Source organism: Hyperoodon ampullatus, assembly GCF_949752795.1.
Source record: "Hyperoodon ampullatus genome assembly, chromosome: 3".
In the NCBI taxonomy this organism is placed as follows: Eukaryota; Metazoa; Chordata; class Mammalia; order Artiodactyla; family Ziphiidae; genus Hyperoodon; species Hyperoodon ampullatus.
Genome location: NC_136916.1, coordinates 12,601,896 through 12,620,034, shown reverse-complemented (window position 1 = coordinate 12,620,034; position 18,139 = coordinate 12,601,896). Strand labels below are relative to the sequence as shown.

The 18,139-nt window shown below is 38.6% G+C and overlaps 1 protein-coding gene across 1 annotated transcript in view; it reads right to left on the bottom strand.

Annotated features, from left to right (window-relative positions):
- LOC307049470 (uncharacterized protein C10orf67, mitochondrial) overlaps positions 1-18,139 on the bottom strand; it is a gene marked incomplete at its 5' end in the record, with an annotated part of 113,038 nt that overhangs the window by 20,656 nt on the left and 74,243 nt on the right. Inside the window, 4 exons of the mRNA XM_079699049.1 lie at positions 1,009-1,096; positions 9,068-9,133; positions 9,208-9,290; positions 9,964-10,023. Coding sequence (XP_079555175.1) covers positions 1,009-1,096; positions 9,068-9,133; positions 9,208-9,290; positions 9,964-10,023 — 297 coding nt within the window. The remainder of the gene's footprint in view (positions 1-1,008; positions 1,097-9,067; positions 9,134-9,207; positions 9,291-9,963; positions 10,024-18,139) is intronic.

The following is an 18,139-nucleotide window of genomic DNA, read 5'->3' as shown; positions in this document are numbered from 1 at the left end:
GTCCGGAGCCTGTGCTCCACAACGGGAGAGGCCACAACAGTGAGAGGCCCGCGTACCTCAAAAAACCCCACAAAAAACAAACAAACAAAAAACAAACAAACAAAAAAAAACAGTCTATTTTATATCATATGATATCACTTATATGTGGAATCTAAAAAAATAATACAAATGAACGTATTTACAAAACAGATATAGGCTCACAGACATAGAAAACAAATTTATGGTTACCAAAGGGGGAAAAGGAAAGGGATAAATTAGGAGTTTGGGACTAAACAGATACACACTAGTATATATAAAATAGATAAACAACAAGGACCTACTGTATAGCACAGGGAACTATATTCATTATCTTGTAAAAATCTATAATGGAAAAGAATCTGAAAAAGAACATATATATATTCAGTTATGTATATATATATGTGTGTATGTGTATATATATGTGTGTATATATATGTGTGTGTATATATATATATAACTGAATCACTTTGCTGTACGCCAGAAACTAACACAACATTGTAAATCAACTATACTTCAATTTCCAAAAAAAGTCTATTTTAGAATTGGGCTTTATCTACAGGTGACTTCTAGTGTCAAAACGAATGGCTTGGTACTAGGAACAGATTCTTTTACCTCCTTTTTCCATTTGGAAGTGACTGGATACTTGGATCTTGAGCTGTGATAGTTCCTACATTCCATCCACGCACACAAATGGTCAGGTTGATAAATGCCTCCTGGGGAAATGAGTCCCCCTCCTCTGAAATTTTCACTTGCCTCCATTATAGCTCAACCATACTGTGTGGTAACAATTTGTTTACACATCTATGTCTCACACTGGATTGAGCTCTTTGGGTTCAGACACTCTGTCTTATGCCATCAGCATTCAGCAGAGTGACTCATGTACTATCTCCAGAGCCTCTAATGTCAGGGGTTCAAAAAATGTTAACTTCAGAAAGAAACGTAACAGGTATCATCAAAGAGACAAAGAGCATCTAGCCAGTGTGTACTTACAACATAATTGAAGGATGTGTCAGCCAGCACTGCAAACTGACGGAACAATGCGTGTCTAGTAAACATCTCGTTCTTAAGGACGTGAAAGCTGAAATAAAAGAAGCAGTGGAATTAAAATGAACAGAAATTATAGGAAAGAGCAAATCGGTATTATGTTCTTGTGATTAGAAACTAGAATGTTCAGTGTAAGAGCAAGGAGATACAAGTAAAAATTTAAAAATATTAGTATGAACTTATCACTCTTTGATTTTAAAAATTATGTATTTTCCAGTCCTGAAAAGCAAATAGGAGGGAGTAGCCATACTAGATATTAACATATACCACAAAAATCATAGTATAAAAACAGTTTGGAAAGGAAAAATAAATGGAATAGAATAGGAACACTGAAACAGATTCGGGAATGTACTAGAACATAGTATGAGACCAAAGTGGCACCACAACCCAATCCGGAAAGGACTGGAGTAAAGACCTAAATATGAGAGGTAAATCAAGAAGGCTTGTCTAAAAACGTGGGAGAATATTTTAGTGGAGATGGAGAAAGACTTTCTAAACACACCTAAGGCAAAAATATTGATGGATAAAAATTAAGAATTTCTGTACAATAAAGGTCAGCATACACAAAGTTCATAGACTAGGAAAAGGTATTTGTAACATCTAAAATTGATAAGGAATTAAAAATAAGAATACACAAATAAATTTCACAAGCCAACAAGAAAGCAAAAGATGAAAAGAGTTCACAAAAGAGGGACGTCCTTTAGAAGGAAAACATCAGATCCAAAAAAAGCATCTGAAAGTCAGTTATTACCAAGTATTAGAACTCAATCCTTGTATCTATTTTTCTCCAACACTCATTCTTAGCTGATCTCATTTAATCCCATGGCTTTAAATACCATCTATACTAATGCATCCCAAATTTATGCCCCCAGCCTAAACTTTCTTCTGAACTCCAGACTCATATACTCATCACTGCCACTAGACCTCTACCCTTAAGTGACTACAGGCACCTTAAATCAAAATTGATTTCCCGCCAAAATGTGCTTGCTTGCTTCAGTTGAAGGCAACTCCATCTTTCCCGTTGTTTAGGTTAAATCCTTGCAGTCATCTTTGACTTCTTTCTTTCCCACCTTATCTCCAATCTTTCAATACATCCTACTTTCAAAATATATCCCCAATTTAATCATTTCTCAACAGCTGCAGGTCTCCCATCCCAGTCAAATCACCATCATGTTTTGCCTAAGAGGGGTTTATTCTTTCTGGAGCTCTTAACTTTTCTCCCTGCTTTTCCTTTGGCTTCCCTATGGCCTTTTATCAACACAAGTCATAATTCTTTTAAGACATCAGATCATTGGGTCTTTCCTCAGTTCAAGACTCTCCAGTGAGGTTTTAGGGTACCAACTCATTATTCTGAATATTGGTAAATATTGGATCAAGCATTTACCTTGCCTTATCTTGTCTGAAACTATATTTCAGGGTAAGCAGTGGGGAAAACTTTTTGTTTAATAGAATTTAGCTAAGAAATGCAGAAGGAAAGATAAAATTAAGGTATCACCAATTTGCAACCCTAATGAAATCTTGGATCATGGTTTGTGATCATTGATGGATGTTAAAATTATTTGGAGAAAGGTCAGTGATGAACCTTAAAATACATGAATTAGCCTGATAACACTTGATTAAAATAATATAGCCGGACACTATGTGCCCTATGATGCGATGCATAGGAATTGCATAGTAGTTCGAGTGAAATAGTCTTGCCTAAAATATTGAACCTGAGTCTAATCAACTCTCTGGATTTAAAGATCAGTTTGTAAGATATAGAGATAGAAGAACATGTTAGATGACACCACACATACATACACATGTGCACATAAACACTTAGTCAAATCCAGAATGGGGGACATTCTACATAACAAATGAGCATATTTCTCTAGCAAATCAGTGGGCTGGAAAGAACAGGGACGTAAGTGGGACCATCATAGAAAAAAAACAAAAAGATTTAAAGGATATAACACCCAAATGCAGTGGTCCACCTACCGTGAATCCCGATTTAATCAAACAACTGTAAAAGATTCCCTTGAGATAATCAAGGAATTTGAATATGATTTGGTCAATAAGTAGTAGTAAAGGATTTATATTGCTAACTTTATTAGGTGTGGTAATGACCCAGTAGGCATGTAAAAGAGAAATTTTTCTTATCAATTAAAAACAAAGCTTCTAGTGATTTCCCATCTCAGAGCAAAACCCAAAATGTTCTACCTCACTGAGCTCTTATACCACTCGTCCCTGCCCACGTCTCTCCAGCCACCTGGCTTCCTCACTGTCCTTGAACACACAAGCAAACCCCCACCCCAGGACCTTTGCAAGTGTTGTTCCTTCACCTGGAAGTCTCTTCCAGATAATCACATGGCGTGCTCCCTCACTCATTCAGGTCTCTATATCTGAAGATAAATATTATCATGTGCAAATGAACGGAAATGTTTTAATAGCCCTACGGAGGAAGATGACTGTGTAGGCCCAATTAAACCAGGTATCAAGAGAGTCTGTCCGACACCAAAAACAACGGTAACTACGAATCTGCAGCCTGCAAAAAGGAGACCCCAAACACAGTAACATAAGCAAAATGAGAAGACAGAAAAACACACAGCAGGTGAAGGAGCAAGATAAAAACCTACCAGACCTAACAAATGAAGAGGTAATAGGCAGTCTACCTGAAAAAGAATTCAGAATAATGATAGTAAAGATGATCCAAGATTCTATTTCCAAGATCCAAAATCTTGGAAATAGAATAGACAAAATGCAAGAAACAGTTAACAGTTAAGGACCTAGAAGAACTAAAGATGAATCAAGCATCGATTAAAAACACAATAAATGAAATGAAAAATACTCTAGATGGGATCAATAGCAGAATAACTGAGGCAGAAGACCGGATAAGTGACATGGAAGATAAAATAGTGGAAATAACTGCTGCAGAGAAAAATAAAGAAAAAAGAATGAAAAGAACAGAGGACAGTCTCAGAGACCTCTGGGACAACATTAAACGCACCAACATTCGAATTATAGGGGTTCCAGAAGAAGAAGAGAAAAAGAAAGGGACTGAGAAAATATTTGAAGAGATTATAGTTGAAAACTTCCCTAATATGGGAAAGGAAATAGTTAATCAAGTCCAGGAGGCACAGAGAGTCCCATACAGAATAAATCCAAGGAGAAATACGCCAAGACACATATTAATCAAACTGTCAAAAATTAAACACAAAGAAATCATATTAAAAGCAGCAAGGGAAAAACAACAAATAACACACAAGGGAATCCCCATCAGGTTAACAGCTGATCTCTCAGCAGAAACTCTACAAGCCAGAAGGGAGTGGCAGGACATAATTAAAGTGATGAAGGAGAGAAACCTTCAACCACGATTACTCTACCCAGCAAGGATCTCATTCAGATTTGATGGCGAAATTAAAACCTTTACAGACAAGCAAAAGCTGAGAGAGTTCAGCACCACCAAACCAGCTTTACAACAAATGCTAAAGGAACTTCTCTAGGTAAGAAACACAACAGAAGGAAAATACCTACAATAACGAACCCAAAACAATTAAGGAAATGGGAATAGGAACATACATATCAATAATTACCTTAAATGTAAATGGACTAAATGCTCCCACCAAAAGACACAGAGTGGCTGAATGGATACAAAAACAAGACCCATATATATGCTGTCTACAAGAGACCCACTTCAGACCTAGAGACACATACAGATTGAAAGTAAGGGGATGGAAAAAGATATTCCATGCAAATGGAAATCAAAAGAAAGCTGGAGTAGCAATTCTTATATCAGACAAAATAGACTTTAAAATAAAGACTATTAGAAGAGACAAAGAAGGACACTACATAATGATCAAGGGATCGATCCAAGAAGAAGATATAACAATGGTAAATATTTATGCACCCAACATAGGAGCACCTCAATACATAAGGCAAATACTAACAGCCATAAAAGGGGAAATCGACAGTAACACACTCATAGTAGGGGACTTTAACACCCCACTTTCACCAATGGACAGATCATCCAAAATGAAAATAAATAAGGAAACACAAGCTTTAAATGATACATTAAACAAGATGGACTTAACTATTTATAGGACATTCCATCCAAAAACAACAGAATACACATTTTTCTCAAGTGCTCATGGAACATTCTCCAGGATAGATCATATCTTGGGTCACAAATCAAGCCTTGGTAAATTTAAGAAAATTGAAATTGTACCAAGTATCTTTTCCGACCACAATGCTATGCGACTAGACATCAATTACAGGAAAAGATCTGTAAAAAATACAAACACACGGAGGCTAAACAATACGCTAATCAATAACGAAGTGATCACTGAAGAAATCAAAGAGGAAATTAAAAAATACCTAGAAACAAATGACAATGGAGACACGACGACCCAAAACCTATGGGACGCAGCAAAAGCAGTTCTAAGGGGGAAGTTTATAGCAATACAATCCCACCTTAAGAAACAGGAAACATCTCGAGTAAACAACCTGACCCTGCACCTAAAGCAGTTAGAGAAAGAAGAACAAAAAACCCCCAAAGTTAGCAGAAGGAAAGAAATCATAAAGATCAGATCAGAAATAAATGAAAAAGAAATGAAGGAAACGATAGCAAAGATCAATAAAACTAAAAGCTGGTTCTTTGAGAACACAAAAAAAATTGATAAACCATTAGCCAGACTCATCAAGAAAAAAAGGGAGAAGACTCAAATCAATAGAATTAGAAATGAAAAAGGAGAAGTAACAACTCACACTGCAGAAATACAAAAGATCATGAGAGATTACTACAAGCAACTCTATGCCAATAAAATGGACAACCTGGAAGAAATGGACAAATTCTTAGAAATGCACAACCTGCCAAGACTGAATCAGGAAGAAATAGAAAATATGAATAGACCAATCACAAGCACTGAAACTGAAACTGTGATTAAAAATCTTCCAACAAACAAAAGCCCAGGATCAGATGGCTTCACAGGCGAATTCTATCCAACATTTAGAGAAGAGCTAACACCTATCCTTCTCAAACTCTTCCAAAATATAGCAGAGGGAGGAGCACTCCCAAACTCATTCTACGAGGCAACCATCACCTTGATACCAAAACCAGGCAAGGATGACACAAAGAAAGAAAACTACAGGCCAATATCACTGATGAACATAGATGCAAAAATCCTCAACAAAATACTAGCAAACAGAATCCAACAGCACATTAAAAGGATCATACACCATGATCAAGTGGGGTTTATTCCAGGAATGCAAGGATTCTTCAATATATGCAAATCAATCAATGTGATACACCATATTAACAAATTGAAGGAGAAAAACCATATGATCATCTCCATAGATGCAGAGAAAGCTTTTGACAAAATTCAACACCCATTTATGATAAAAACCCTGCAGAAAGTAGGCACAGAGGGAACTTTCCTCAACATAATAAAGGCCATATATGAAAAACCCACAGCCAACATCGTCCTCAATGGTGAAAAACTGAAACCATTTCCACTAAGATCAGGAACAAGACAAGGCTGCCCACTCTCACCACTCTTATTCAACTTAGTTTTGGAAGTTTTAGCCACAGCAATCAGAGAAGAAAAGGAAATAAAAGGAATCCAAATTGGAAAAGAAGAAGTAAAGCTGTCACTGTTTGCAGATGACATGATACTATACATACAGAATCCTAAAGATGCTACCAGAAAACTACTAGACCTAAGCAATGAATTTGGTAAAGTAGCAGGATACAAATTTAATGCACAGAAATCTCTGGCATTCCTGTACACTAATGATGAAAAATCTGAAAGTGAAATCAAGAAAACACTCCCATTTACCATTGCAACAAAAAGAATAAAATATCTAGGAATAAACCTACCTAAGGAGACAAAAGACCTGTATGCAGAAAATTATAAGACACTGATGAAAGAAATTAAAGATGATACAAATAGATGGAGAGATATACCATGCTCCTGGATTGGAAGAATCAATATTGTGAAAATGACTCTACTACCCAAAGCAATCTACAGATTCAATGCAATCCCTCTCAAACTACCACTGGCATTTTTCACAGAAGTAGAACAAAAAATTTCAAAATTTGTTTGGAAAAACAAAAGACCCCGAATAGCCAAAGCAATCTTGAGAACGAGAAACGGAGCTGGAGAAATCAGGCTCCCTGACTTCAGACTATACTACAAAGCTACAGTAATCAAGACAGTGTGGTACTGGCACAAAAACAGAAAGATAGATCAATGGAACAGGATAGAAAGCCCAGAGATAAACCCACGCACATATGGTCAACTTGTCTTTGATAAAGGAGGCAGGAATGTACAGTGGAGAAAGGACAGCCTCTTCAATAAGTGGTGCTAGGAAAACTGGACAGGGACATGTCAAAGTATGAGATTAGATCATTCCCTAACATCATACACAAAAATAAGCTCAAAATGGATTAAAGACCTAAATGTAAGGCCAGAAACTATCAAACTCTTAGAGGAAAACATAGGCAGAACACTCTATGACATAAATCACAGCAAGATCCTTTTGGACCCACCTCCTAGAGAAATGGAAATAAAAACAAAGATTAACAAATGGGACCTAATGAAACTTCAAAGCTTTTGCACAGCAAAGGAAACCATAAACAAGACCAAAAGACAACCCTCAGAATGGGAGAAAATATTTGCAAATGAAGCAACTGACAAAGGATTAATCTCCAAAATTTATAAGCAGCTCATGCAGCTCAATAGCAAAAAAACAAACAACCCAATCCAAAAATGGGCAGAAGACTTAAATAGGCATTTCTCCAAAGAAGATATACAGACTGCCAACAAACACATGAAAGAATGCTCAACATCATTAATCATTAGAGAAATGCAAATCAAAACTACAATGAGATATCATCTCACACCAGTCAGAATGGCCATCATCAAGAAATCTAGAAACAATAAATGCTGGAGAGGGTGTGGAGAAAAGGGAACACTCTTGCACTGCTGGTGGGAATGTGAATTGGTACAGCCACTATGAAGAACAGTATGGAGGTTCCTTAAAAAACTAAAAATAGAACTACCATATGACCCAGCAATTCCACTACTAGGCATATACCCTGAGAAAACCATAATTCAAAAAGAGACATGTACCAAAATGTTCATTGCAGCTCTATTCACAATAGCCCGGAGATGGAAAGAACCTAAGTTTCCATCATCGGATGAATGGATAAAGAAGATGTGGCACATATATACAATGGAATATTACTCAGCCATAAAAAGAAACGAAACTGAGCTATTTGTAATGAGGTGGATAGACCTAGAGTCTGTCATACAGAGTGAAGTAAGTCAGATAGAGAAAGACAAATACCGTATGCTAACACATATATATGGAATTTAAGAAAAAAAACAGTCATGAAGAACCTAGGGGTAAAACAGGAATAAAGACACAGACCTACGTGAGAATGGACTTGAGGATATGGGGAGGGGGAAGGGTAAGCTGTGACAAAGCGAAAGAGAGGCATGGACATATATACAGTTCCAAATGTAAGGTAGATAGATAGTGGGAAGCAGCCGCATAGCACAGGGAGATCAGCTCGGTGCTTTGTGACCGCCTGGAGGGGTGGGATAGGGAGGGTGGGAGGGAGGGAGACGCAAGAGGGAAGGGATGTGGGAACAGATGTATATGTATGACTGATTCACTTTGTTATAAAGCAGAAACTAATAAAAAAAAATCTAAAAAAAAAAAAAAAGAGAGTCTGTCCATCCTGTCTATGATTTAAATTTGAAACACTGAGATCAGGAATAAAACAGAGTTTTGAATTAGTTTTTCTTTGAAGTGACTGTGACTACTCTTTTTTTGTTGTTTTTGTTTTTAACTTTGACTACTCTTCTTTTTTAGGTCAGTTATTTTGCATCTTTTGAAAGAGGTATGTGGGGGCATTTCATATTAGTTAATATATACAGAAAAATGCAAGGCTCCCAATTTCCTTAAAAGACGATTAGTCGCATTTTTACAAATAGAATTTGTATATATCACCACACTATACCTGTTCCTGAGAATTAAGAATTTCTTTTCCCAGTTTTTGTTGATCTGATCTGATTCCTTCTTAACCCTGTAATAAATTTATAGGTGGTTAAATATCGTATTAGCTGCAAATGAACAATTATGAATTACTATTACCAGTACCTCTCCGACTTCTTTTTCTCTTTCTCTAACTTAGCCTTTAACATTTCTATTTGCTCTTCCAAACCACGTTTCTCTTCTTCAATCTTTCAATAGAAAATACATCACAAAGTTAATTATACCCTGTTTCCCCGTAAATCTGAAAGTTTATTTCTATTAAATAGCATGCATATTCTAACTATCATCAAAAATTTGACGCAACAATGAGTTACATTTACTTGCAAATTCCCATAAACTGGAAGAATTTAAGATCCCATGCCTCCATTTCCTGTAAATGATTCACTTCAAAGCAGCCAGTGTGAGACAATATTACCAAGTAACCAAAATTTATCTTCATCACCCCTCCCCCCTACCAGGTATCACTTTTTCTAAATCTCTTCATCATAGCAGCAGCTGCCCCCAGTTACTCTATTTCCTCTTTCTATCAAAACTGTTCTCAGGAAAGGATCTGACCAACTCAATCACATTAGAACTGTATGCCATTTCTCAGTATTGTTTCTACTTTACAAGGGGACAAAGTTTTGGCAAAGGAATGAATCTGTAACAGTGGAATTGTAGGCATGCCAAGAATGAGATTTCTTTGGGTGTGGCAGGGATGTACCCCAGAATCATACTAGAGAGGCAATCAGGTCCTCTGTCTCTTCATTCGACTGATTCTTGGTGTAGCTTTCAAAGTCATTGCTCCTCTCTAAGGACAGTCAGCATCAATATAAACAATATTTAAGTTAATAGTAAGGGTCATATTAGTCATTATTATACCTTAGCCACTGATAGTCTCGCTTTTTCTCCACGCATTGCAGCAGGTATTCCATGTCTAACCTGGAAAGAAAATAAACCAGGGCAAATATAACATTTCTAGTCAATGCATAAAGATGTGGTTTTTCTGCAGCTTAGAGAAAGGCAAATGAGACTAAAAATATGCCAACCCTAGTCCCATAGGGGTCTTGACTGCCTCATTTAATTTACAAGACTCAGTGTTTATACACTGCATTTGCAATTGGACAATTACATCCCATTAAAACCAACCTTCCCACTACTGTTTTTTTTTTTTTTTTTGCGGTACGCGGGCCTCTCACTGCTGCGGCCTCTCCCGTTGTGGAGCACAGGCTCCGGACGCGCAGGCCCAGCGGCCATGGCTCACGGGCCCAGCCGCTCCACGGCACGTGGGATCCTCCCGGACCGGGCACGAACCCGCATCCCCTGCATCAGCAGGCGGACTCCCAACCACTGTGCCACCAGGGAAGCCCTACTCTTTGTTTTTTAAATGCATTACTTTGTAATTATATATGGGTCAAATTTTACCATTACACTTTTTTTTTAAATGAAGTGGGCAGTTATTACCCAGTGAAGTCACAAGCTTAAAAAAAACCTTTTATTTTATTTTTCTCAACTATCTTTTGGATTAAATCGAATGAATCCCAGTTATAGGTATAAAAACACTGCGTTTCAAAATGGTTAAGTAAATCACATATTGCACTTTTTTGTTTTTTAGATTTTAATGCATTCGTTTGCTCATTTATTTAATAATAAATAAATAAACTTTTATTTTAAATGATAATTAAGATGAATTTTCACTACTATTCCTCTTGAATGATGCAGAGAGCAGATGGCAGTGAGAAAATATACTGAATATAAAAACCTGCTTGATTAGCTATTCTTATATTCCTCTACAGAACATAGACAGCAAAAGGTGCCTCTTATTACCACCACTACCTTCTCTAGTGGGTTCTGTGACCCAAAAGCTTTTGATCTGTTGCCCATCTTGATGGGGTGGGCTCTGCCACGCAGGGTCTGGAGCCAGGTCTTCAGAATAAAGTAAAAGGAACCCAGAGCTCCCTGGAGCAATCAGAAGTGAGGGCTGAGAAGAGTTAGAAAAGAAGAGAATGGCCAGGCAGGACCCCAAGGCTGGAGCTGCTAGTGTGTGGTGAAGCCACAAGTGACCAGTGCCCAGGGGTGATGTCCAATATTCAATGTGAAATGGCATCTTGGTGACGCAGACTGTCCCCGTTACTCACCTTCTTCAACCTCGTCCAACTAAAGGTGTCCTGTGAGTGAGTGGTTTTAGTAGTAACCACAGAATTGGGTTGAATTCAGTGTCTGATTCAACAAAGTGTGAGCTGGGATGACACAGAGTGCAATGGGACTCAGAAATGGACTCGTTTCAGTGTAAGAAGGAGCCCAGACATAGCAACAACCACCAGAAGATGCCATGGGCGTCTGGAGAAACAAGTGGACACGTTTTCGGCTGCCACAAAGCACAGAATGTGGGTTTGAGCCAACTTTACTTATATCTGAAGGGGCAGAGAGAACCCAGCTGACATTAGCTGCCACGTAACAAAATTTGTAACTAACAGCCATAAAAGTTATGTTTTTGAGTGCCTACTATGTGTCAGGCACGTCACACATATTACCATTTACTTCTATACACTAACCTATTGATTTCACCATCCCTGTTACTTTAGATTTTTAGTGATAGAGAATGCACACACGTATTTTAAAAATAAACTGCAGATAGTATACGTGAACATAAAACTCTCACTTCCCAGAAGCCAAGGGTTTGGTTTTGTTTTAGTTTCTCTCGTCATTATCATTATAAATGAACAGTAGCCTTTATTGTTTGGACTCCCCACAAATAAAGATTAAGAATTCAGAGCATTCGAATTACCTTCCACCTTCTCTCTTCCCTCGCATGCCTGATTTTTTATTTGCAAATGTTTAGCTCTTACTGTGGTTGCCTTTATTATGACATCGACATATGTAAAGTTCTATATGGTGATCTACGAACTCCCTGCTGATAATTCCTGATTAGCCCCTGGCTGACAGGAGAATTTTCAGCATGGACTTAATCCTGAACTTGGACCCTAACCCATTGCTCTTACCTTAGTTCACTAAACTCTAACTCCTACTCCATCAGTCCCCTCAGTCCTGAGGAGCTTTCTGGTGGTCCTAGAACTACCCAGATTATTGTTCCCTTGGTTGTCTGCACACCTTCCTAGAGAAACCTACCACCTACAACCACCAGCATAGTGACTCAGTCTCCCCAAGGCCCATATGGCAGGAAGTTAGCCAAAAACAAAGCCTGAGGCCTAGCAACACCTATTTAACAAAACAGCGGGAACCTTGGTTATCATTAGCCTCCCTTGGCTTCGAACACGTAGGGGTCACCCAAGTCATGGGAGGCATGCACTTTTGGGGCTCCCTCTACCTGTTTGCTCTCAAAGAGCACAATCTGCTTGAACTGCCTCTCTGACCAGGACGTGAGGAGTACACAGTGAATTCACTGCCACTTGGTTAACAGTAGACCAAGGAAATCATGGGAGTAAGAGCCCCAAGCTTTGGAGGGCACTTGCCCGTATGTTAATGGGAATAAACTAACCCAAATTTTAAAAACGAATCCACAGGAAGTTAGGAAAACAAACTGGCAAAACAAAATACGTTTCCACTTAGGAAGACATTTATATTTATTTATTTCACTCTATCTGAAGTCATATCAGTAATTTAAAGTTTATTTAAAAAAAAAAAAGATTCTGGGACTTCCCTGGTGGCGCAGTAGTTAAGAATCTGCCTGCCAATGCAGGGGACACAGGTTCGATCACTGGTCCGGGAAGATCCTGCATGTCGCGGAGCAACTAAGCCCGTGTACCAAAACTACTGAGCCTGTGCTCTAGAGCCTGCGAGCCACAGCTACTGAACCCACGAGCCACAAATATTGAGCCTGCGTGCCACAACTACGGAAGACTAGAGCCCGTGCTCCGCAACAAGAGAAGCCACCACAATGAGAAGCCCACGCACCGCAACGAAGAGTAGCCTCCGCTCGTCACAACTAGAGAAAGCCCGCACACAGCAATGAAGACCCAACGCGGCCAAAAATAATAAATAAATAAAATAAAACTAAAAATTTAAAAAAGAAAAAAAGATTCTGTGTTTAAATTTGCATACAGTAAAAATTAGTTCCAATTTTCAAGGCTCCTTTTTCCTGACTCTCATATAATGATCAACTCTGTAATAACTAGAGATAAAACCACGCTAAACCATATCTTCTGTAAAGCAAATAATTATTCAATCTCTCCCAAAGACAATACTCTGACAATGACAAAGATAGCTTCTCTTTTCATTAAAAAAAAAAGCACCACATGTAGACTAGAGTGTTTGCTCTCCAGTTTGAGTTGAACTTTCAACTCCCGCTACAGCACGTTATATTCAATCCTGGCTCTGTCCACATTAAACTGTCATTTTGTTTTGCCAGCTGCTGGCGTTTCATTTTCTCTGGAATACGTGTGCTGGTCTTTATGTGGCTACTTCATTGACAGGTGCAAACACTGGACTGCTAAACAGTAGATAGAGGTGAAAATGAGTGGTAATAGAAAAGGAGATAACTTCCTAAGTAGGAAAATGTAAATTAAATAATTACAAAGATAATCGAACATTGTGACTAGACATAATTCATTATAAATATTTCTCTTTTTTTGAATTTGTATATATATTTATAGCTAAAAATCTATAAAATTAAGAAATAAGTTTTATTTACAACAGAAATTTAAAAATTTTGATCCTTTAATTTATTTCCCAGTTTAAGCACTTAAAACATGTTAAAAAAAACACCCAACATTTAATAAATATAATCTAAATTTGGAATCAACAGCCAAGGTTTGTAATAACAGGAGTACAATTATGGTTATTAACTGTCATATGATCCACCAGATTCCTTATCATATCCTCTTTCTCCTTTTCTTGTCAATCAAAGACTCATCACATTCTTTCATTTCTCCCAATTTCCACAAACATCTCTCTTCTGAAACTTGGGCTGATCCTTCTGGGTTTAATGCCTCCTTGAGTCTCTCCTTTAAACCATCAAATATATTTCTATCAAAACAATGTTTCTAACTCACGAAGAAAGATGATCTTCTGTCCCTAAAATTTCATTAATCTTGACTTCCATATTATCATTTTTTTTTCTGATTACCTTCTAAGCAAACAACTAATTTTGAATACCAGTAATGTGCCAGCGGGTGGTAGCTGGCATGGTGGTGGGTGGGGAGGGGAGAGTGATGCAACCATAGGAAGAGAGGAGAAGCAGCCTGTGTGCTTACAGTCTGGAAAGAAGAGACTTAAGAATTGAGAACACTGAGGATAGACCAGGAGGTTGTATGCAGTCAGGCACTGATCACTGTGTAAGCCAGAAGGCAAAACAGAACATTTACCTCCATATATCACTGGTGAATTTTCTTCTAACAAAATTATTAGAATTCAATTTCAAAAATAGACAAGAGGGCTCCCCTGGTGGCGCAGTGGTTGAGAGTCCGCCTGCCGATGCAGGGGACACGGGTTGGATCCCTGGTCTGGGAAGATCCCACATGCAGAGCAACTAAGCCCGTGCACCACAGCTACTCAGCCTGCGCTCTAGAGCCCTTGAGCCACAACTACTGAGCTCATGTGCCACAACTACTGAAGCCCATGTGCCTAGAGCCCGTGCTCCACAACTAGAGAAGCCACCACAATGAGAAGCCCGTGCACTGCAATGAAGAGTAGCCCCCGCTTGCCACAACTAGAGAAGCCCATACGCAGCAATGAAGACCCAACACAGCCAAAAATAAATAAAATAAATAAATAAATTATAAAAAAATAAAGTGGCGAAAATGGTAAATATGTATTTGGCTCCCTCACAGGATGCAAATAATGTCACTCCCATACTAACAACAAGACAAATCTAGATACACTACAAAATCACAACTTTTCCTGAACTCATCTGAGAACTGAGGTCACAACCACGTAACTGAATTCCAAAGAGGAGTGAGCCCCTCCAAGGAGAGAGGAGACACATGCATAGCCTCATCCACAGTAGAAGAAGCACCATGCCAGTTGCAACACAAGCAGGTAAGAAAAATGAGCTAAAATACAAAGAAGTGCGGAGCAAGTATGGGTTAGCAGAGCAGTCTGAAGTAGCTGGGAGCACGTGTTAAAAGGTGAGTTCACACTCACTCACAGCTTTTGTCCCCATCCCCCACAAGATGCTCATGCGAAAAGCTGAGGGCAGAGCAGGGCAGGAGACTCGTGGATTGTGCAGGCTTGAAGAGAAGACTAGCTGCTGCTAAGAGAAAAGCACCTTCTATCCTAAGAAGCAGAAGTCTTAAGTCTCTGGGAGAGGGAAAGCAAACTCTCTGGCCAGTCAGACTCAAAGAAGGTGATCAGTGGAAAAGTGTCAGGCATCAAGCCCCATCCCCTTCTCTTAGGGCTATGTTTCCTAGGAAGGAAAGCTTTGAACTGCTGGGGAGGGCAGCAAAGCCTCTCGCTCATAGGGCATAGGTGAAGGCATAGTATGGCAAGGGGGCAAATAAAGAAGATTTTTCCTCTTCTGGGTGAGGCGTCAGTAATTGTACTAGGGCTTAGTGGAGGCCTTAGTGTACTAATACCAAGTGGAGGGTTCCTACTGCAGAAGAAACAGGTATCTCCTGCCCAAGGTCAACTTCAGATACAAGGTGGAGGTAGACTGCCACAGGGAGGAGGGGCGGGAATCCTGAGAGAGCCCACCTCTGAGCCACAGGCACACAGCACTTCCCAAAGGGTAAGTTTGCTTTAGAACAACAGAGAACTCTTTCTGCCCTCACCTGTGAAGTACCAAGCAATAGCAGTCTATTACCAAGGAAGGCATAAGAGCATAGAGAGAGACTTACTCGGTGGCACAGGTGGATAGTTCTGCTGAAAGCTAAAGGTGGAGCAGCACACAGAGAAAAGCACTCTGTTACCCTCATTCCCATTCTAAGCACACACCCACCACAAGAGTATCAAGGTTGTGGCCCACTAAAAGGAACCATAGCAACAACCAAACTCAATTCAACTTTTGGCTAGATTGGCTCTACCGCTTACAATAACAGTCTGTTACAGGAAGAGGCATGCCATTTCCAGGTGTGGACACTGTTTATTTCAGTCTCTACTATTCTACACATGATGACTGATATTCAATCGAAAATTATGAGACAGGGCTTCCCTGGTGACGCAGCGGTTGAGAGTCCGCCTGCCGATGCAGGGGACACGGGTTCGTGTCCCGGTCTGGGAAGATCCCACATGCCACGGAGTGGCTGGGCCCGTGAGCCATGGCCGCTGAGCCTGCGCATCTGGAGCCTGTGCTCCTCAATGGGAGAGGCCACAACACTGAGAGGCCCACGTACCGCAAAAAAAAAAAAAAAGAAAGAAAATTATGAGACAGACAAAAAGGAAAAGAACCTATTGTCAGGAGACAAAGCAATCAACAGAATCAGATTCAAAGGTAACCCATGGACCATGGAACTATCAGATGAGGACTTTAACTATAATTAAAATGTTAAAGAACCTAGGAGAAAAAGTGAACAATATAGATGGCAAACAATAAATAGATAATTTCAGCAGAGATTTGAAAAATGTAAAAAAAAAGTCAAATGTAAATATTAGAAATTTTTTAAAAAGATGAAGAAATTAATTTCTTTGATTAATCAATACAGCTGAGGAAAACAATTAGTAAATTTGAAGGTAGGTCACAAAAATACCCCAAACTGAAACACAAAGAGGAAAAAGTCGTTTAAAATCAATGATCAGAATATCCAAGAATTTGGGGACAATACCAAATGGTCTAACATACGTGTAATCAGAATCTCAGAAGGAGAAGGGAGAGAGAACAGGGCAAGAGACATAATTAAAATAATGGTAAGAAGTTAATGAAAGACACCAAACCCCAAATTCAAGAAAGTCCATCAGGACAGACAGAAAGAAATAGAGAGGAACAACAAACACTCCAAAACACATTATAGTCTAACTGTTGAAAAGCAAAGAGAAAGAGAAACTTCTAAAGGCATTCCAAAGTAAAAGACACATTACAGACAGAGAAACAAAGTTAAAATATACAGTAGACTTTTTGTCTGAAACTATGCAAGACAAAAGATAAGGGAGTGACATCTTCAAAGTATTAAAGAAAAGAAACTGTCAACCCATGCTTCCATACTCAGAAAAAAAATCTGTCAAAAATACAGGCAAAATAAAGTTTTTTTCAGACAAGCAAAAGTTGAGAGAATTTGTTGCCAGCAGACTTGCACTATGATCCCTGCAAAAGGAAGTTCTTCAGGAAGAAAGAAGATGATACCGGACAGAAACTTAGATATATAAAAAAAATAAAAGCTCCAAAATGGTATAAATGAAGGTGTCAAATGCAAATCTTGCCGTGGCAAATCATATCCATTTTTGTTACATGAAAATATCTATATTAAATTATAATTTTCTGAAGAATATGACATGTTAGAAACTCCAAAGAACTGTACTTTTGATGGACACATTGGAAAAGATCATCCAAAGGCATTTTGAGCAAGATGAATGGACAAATATGAGTTGCACAGTGACTTTCTGGAGAACTCTTAAACACTATCTTTACTGCTGAAGACTAAGCTATTTGGTGGGAGATTTCCAGGGGTTCCTACAAATTGCAATGACTTCTTACTGATCTCTTATCAACCAGCTGCTTGGGTGCTTCAGTCTGAAATCTTTTTTTTGTTGCTTTCCTAATAGATGTTCTCCTGGCTATTCCAGTGGTTGTATAAGAATCCAAAACTATTGAAACCTTTCTAATTTAAGTATAAAATTTACCTTTAAAATACACTTATGCCTTATTTAATGTAAACCAGACAGAAATGTTATGAATCTTAATCAGAATCCACTTGCATATATTCAACTAGAGAGAAAGACCACCAAAATTACTCTCTAGGACGTTCAGGCTCATGTCTATCAGTTCTGGTGGCATGAAACACAGTATGGGTTCACCATATGCTTTCAGCCATTGGATTAACTGGACTCCATAACACTTCATGGCACTGGTTATAGGTAACTCCTTATTCTATTCTGGATATATATATATATATATTCATATAGTCAACAGAAGAATGTCTCCCACATAGAAATTAGTGAAGGAGATCCT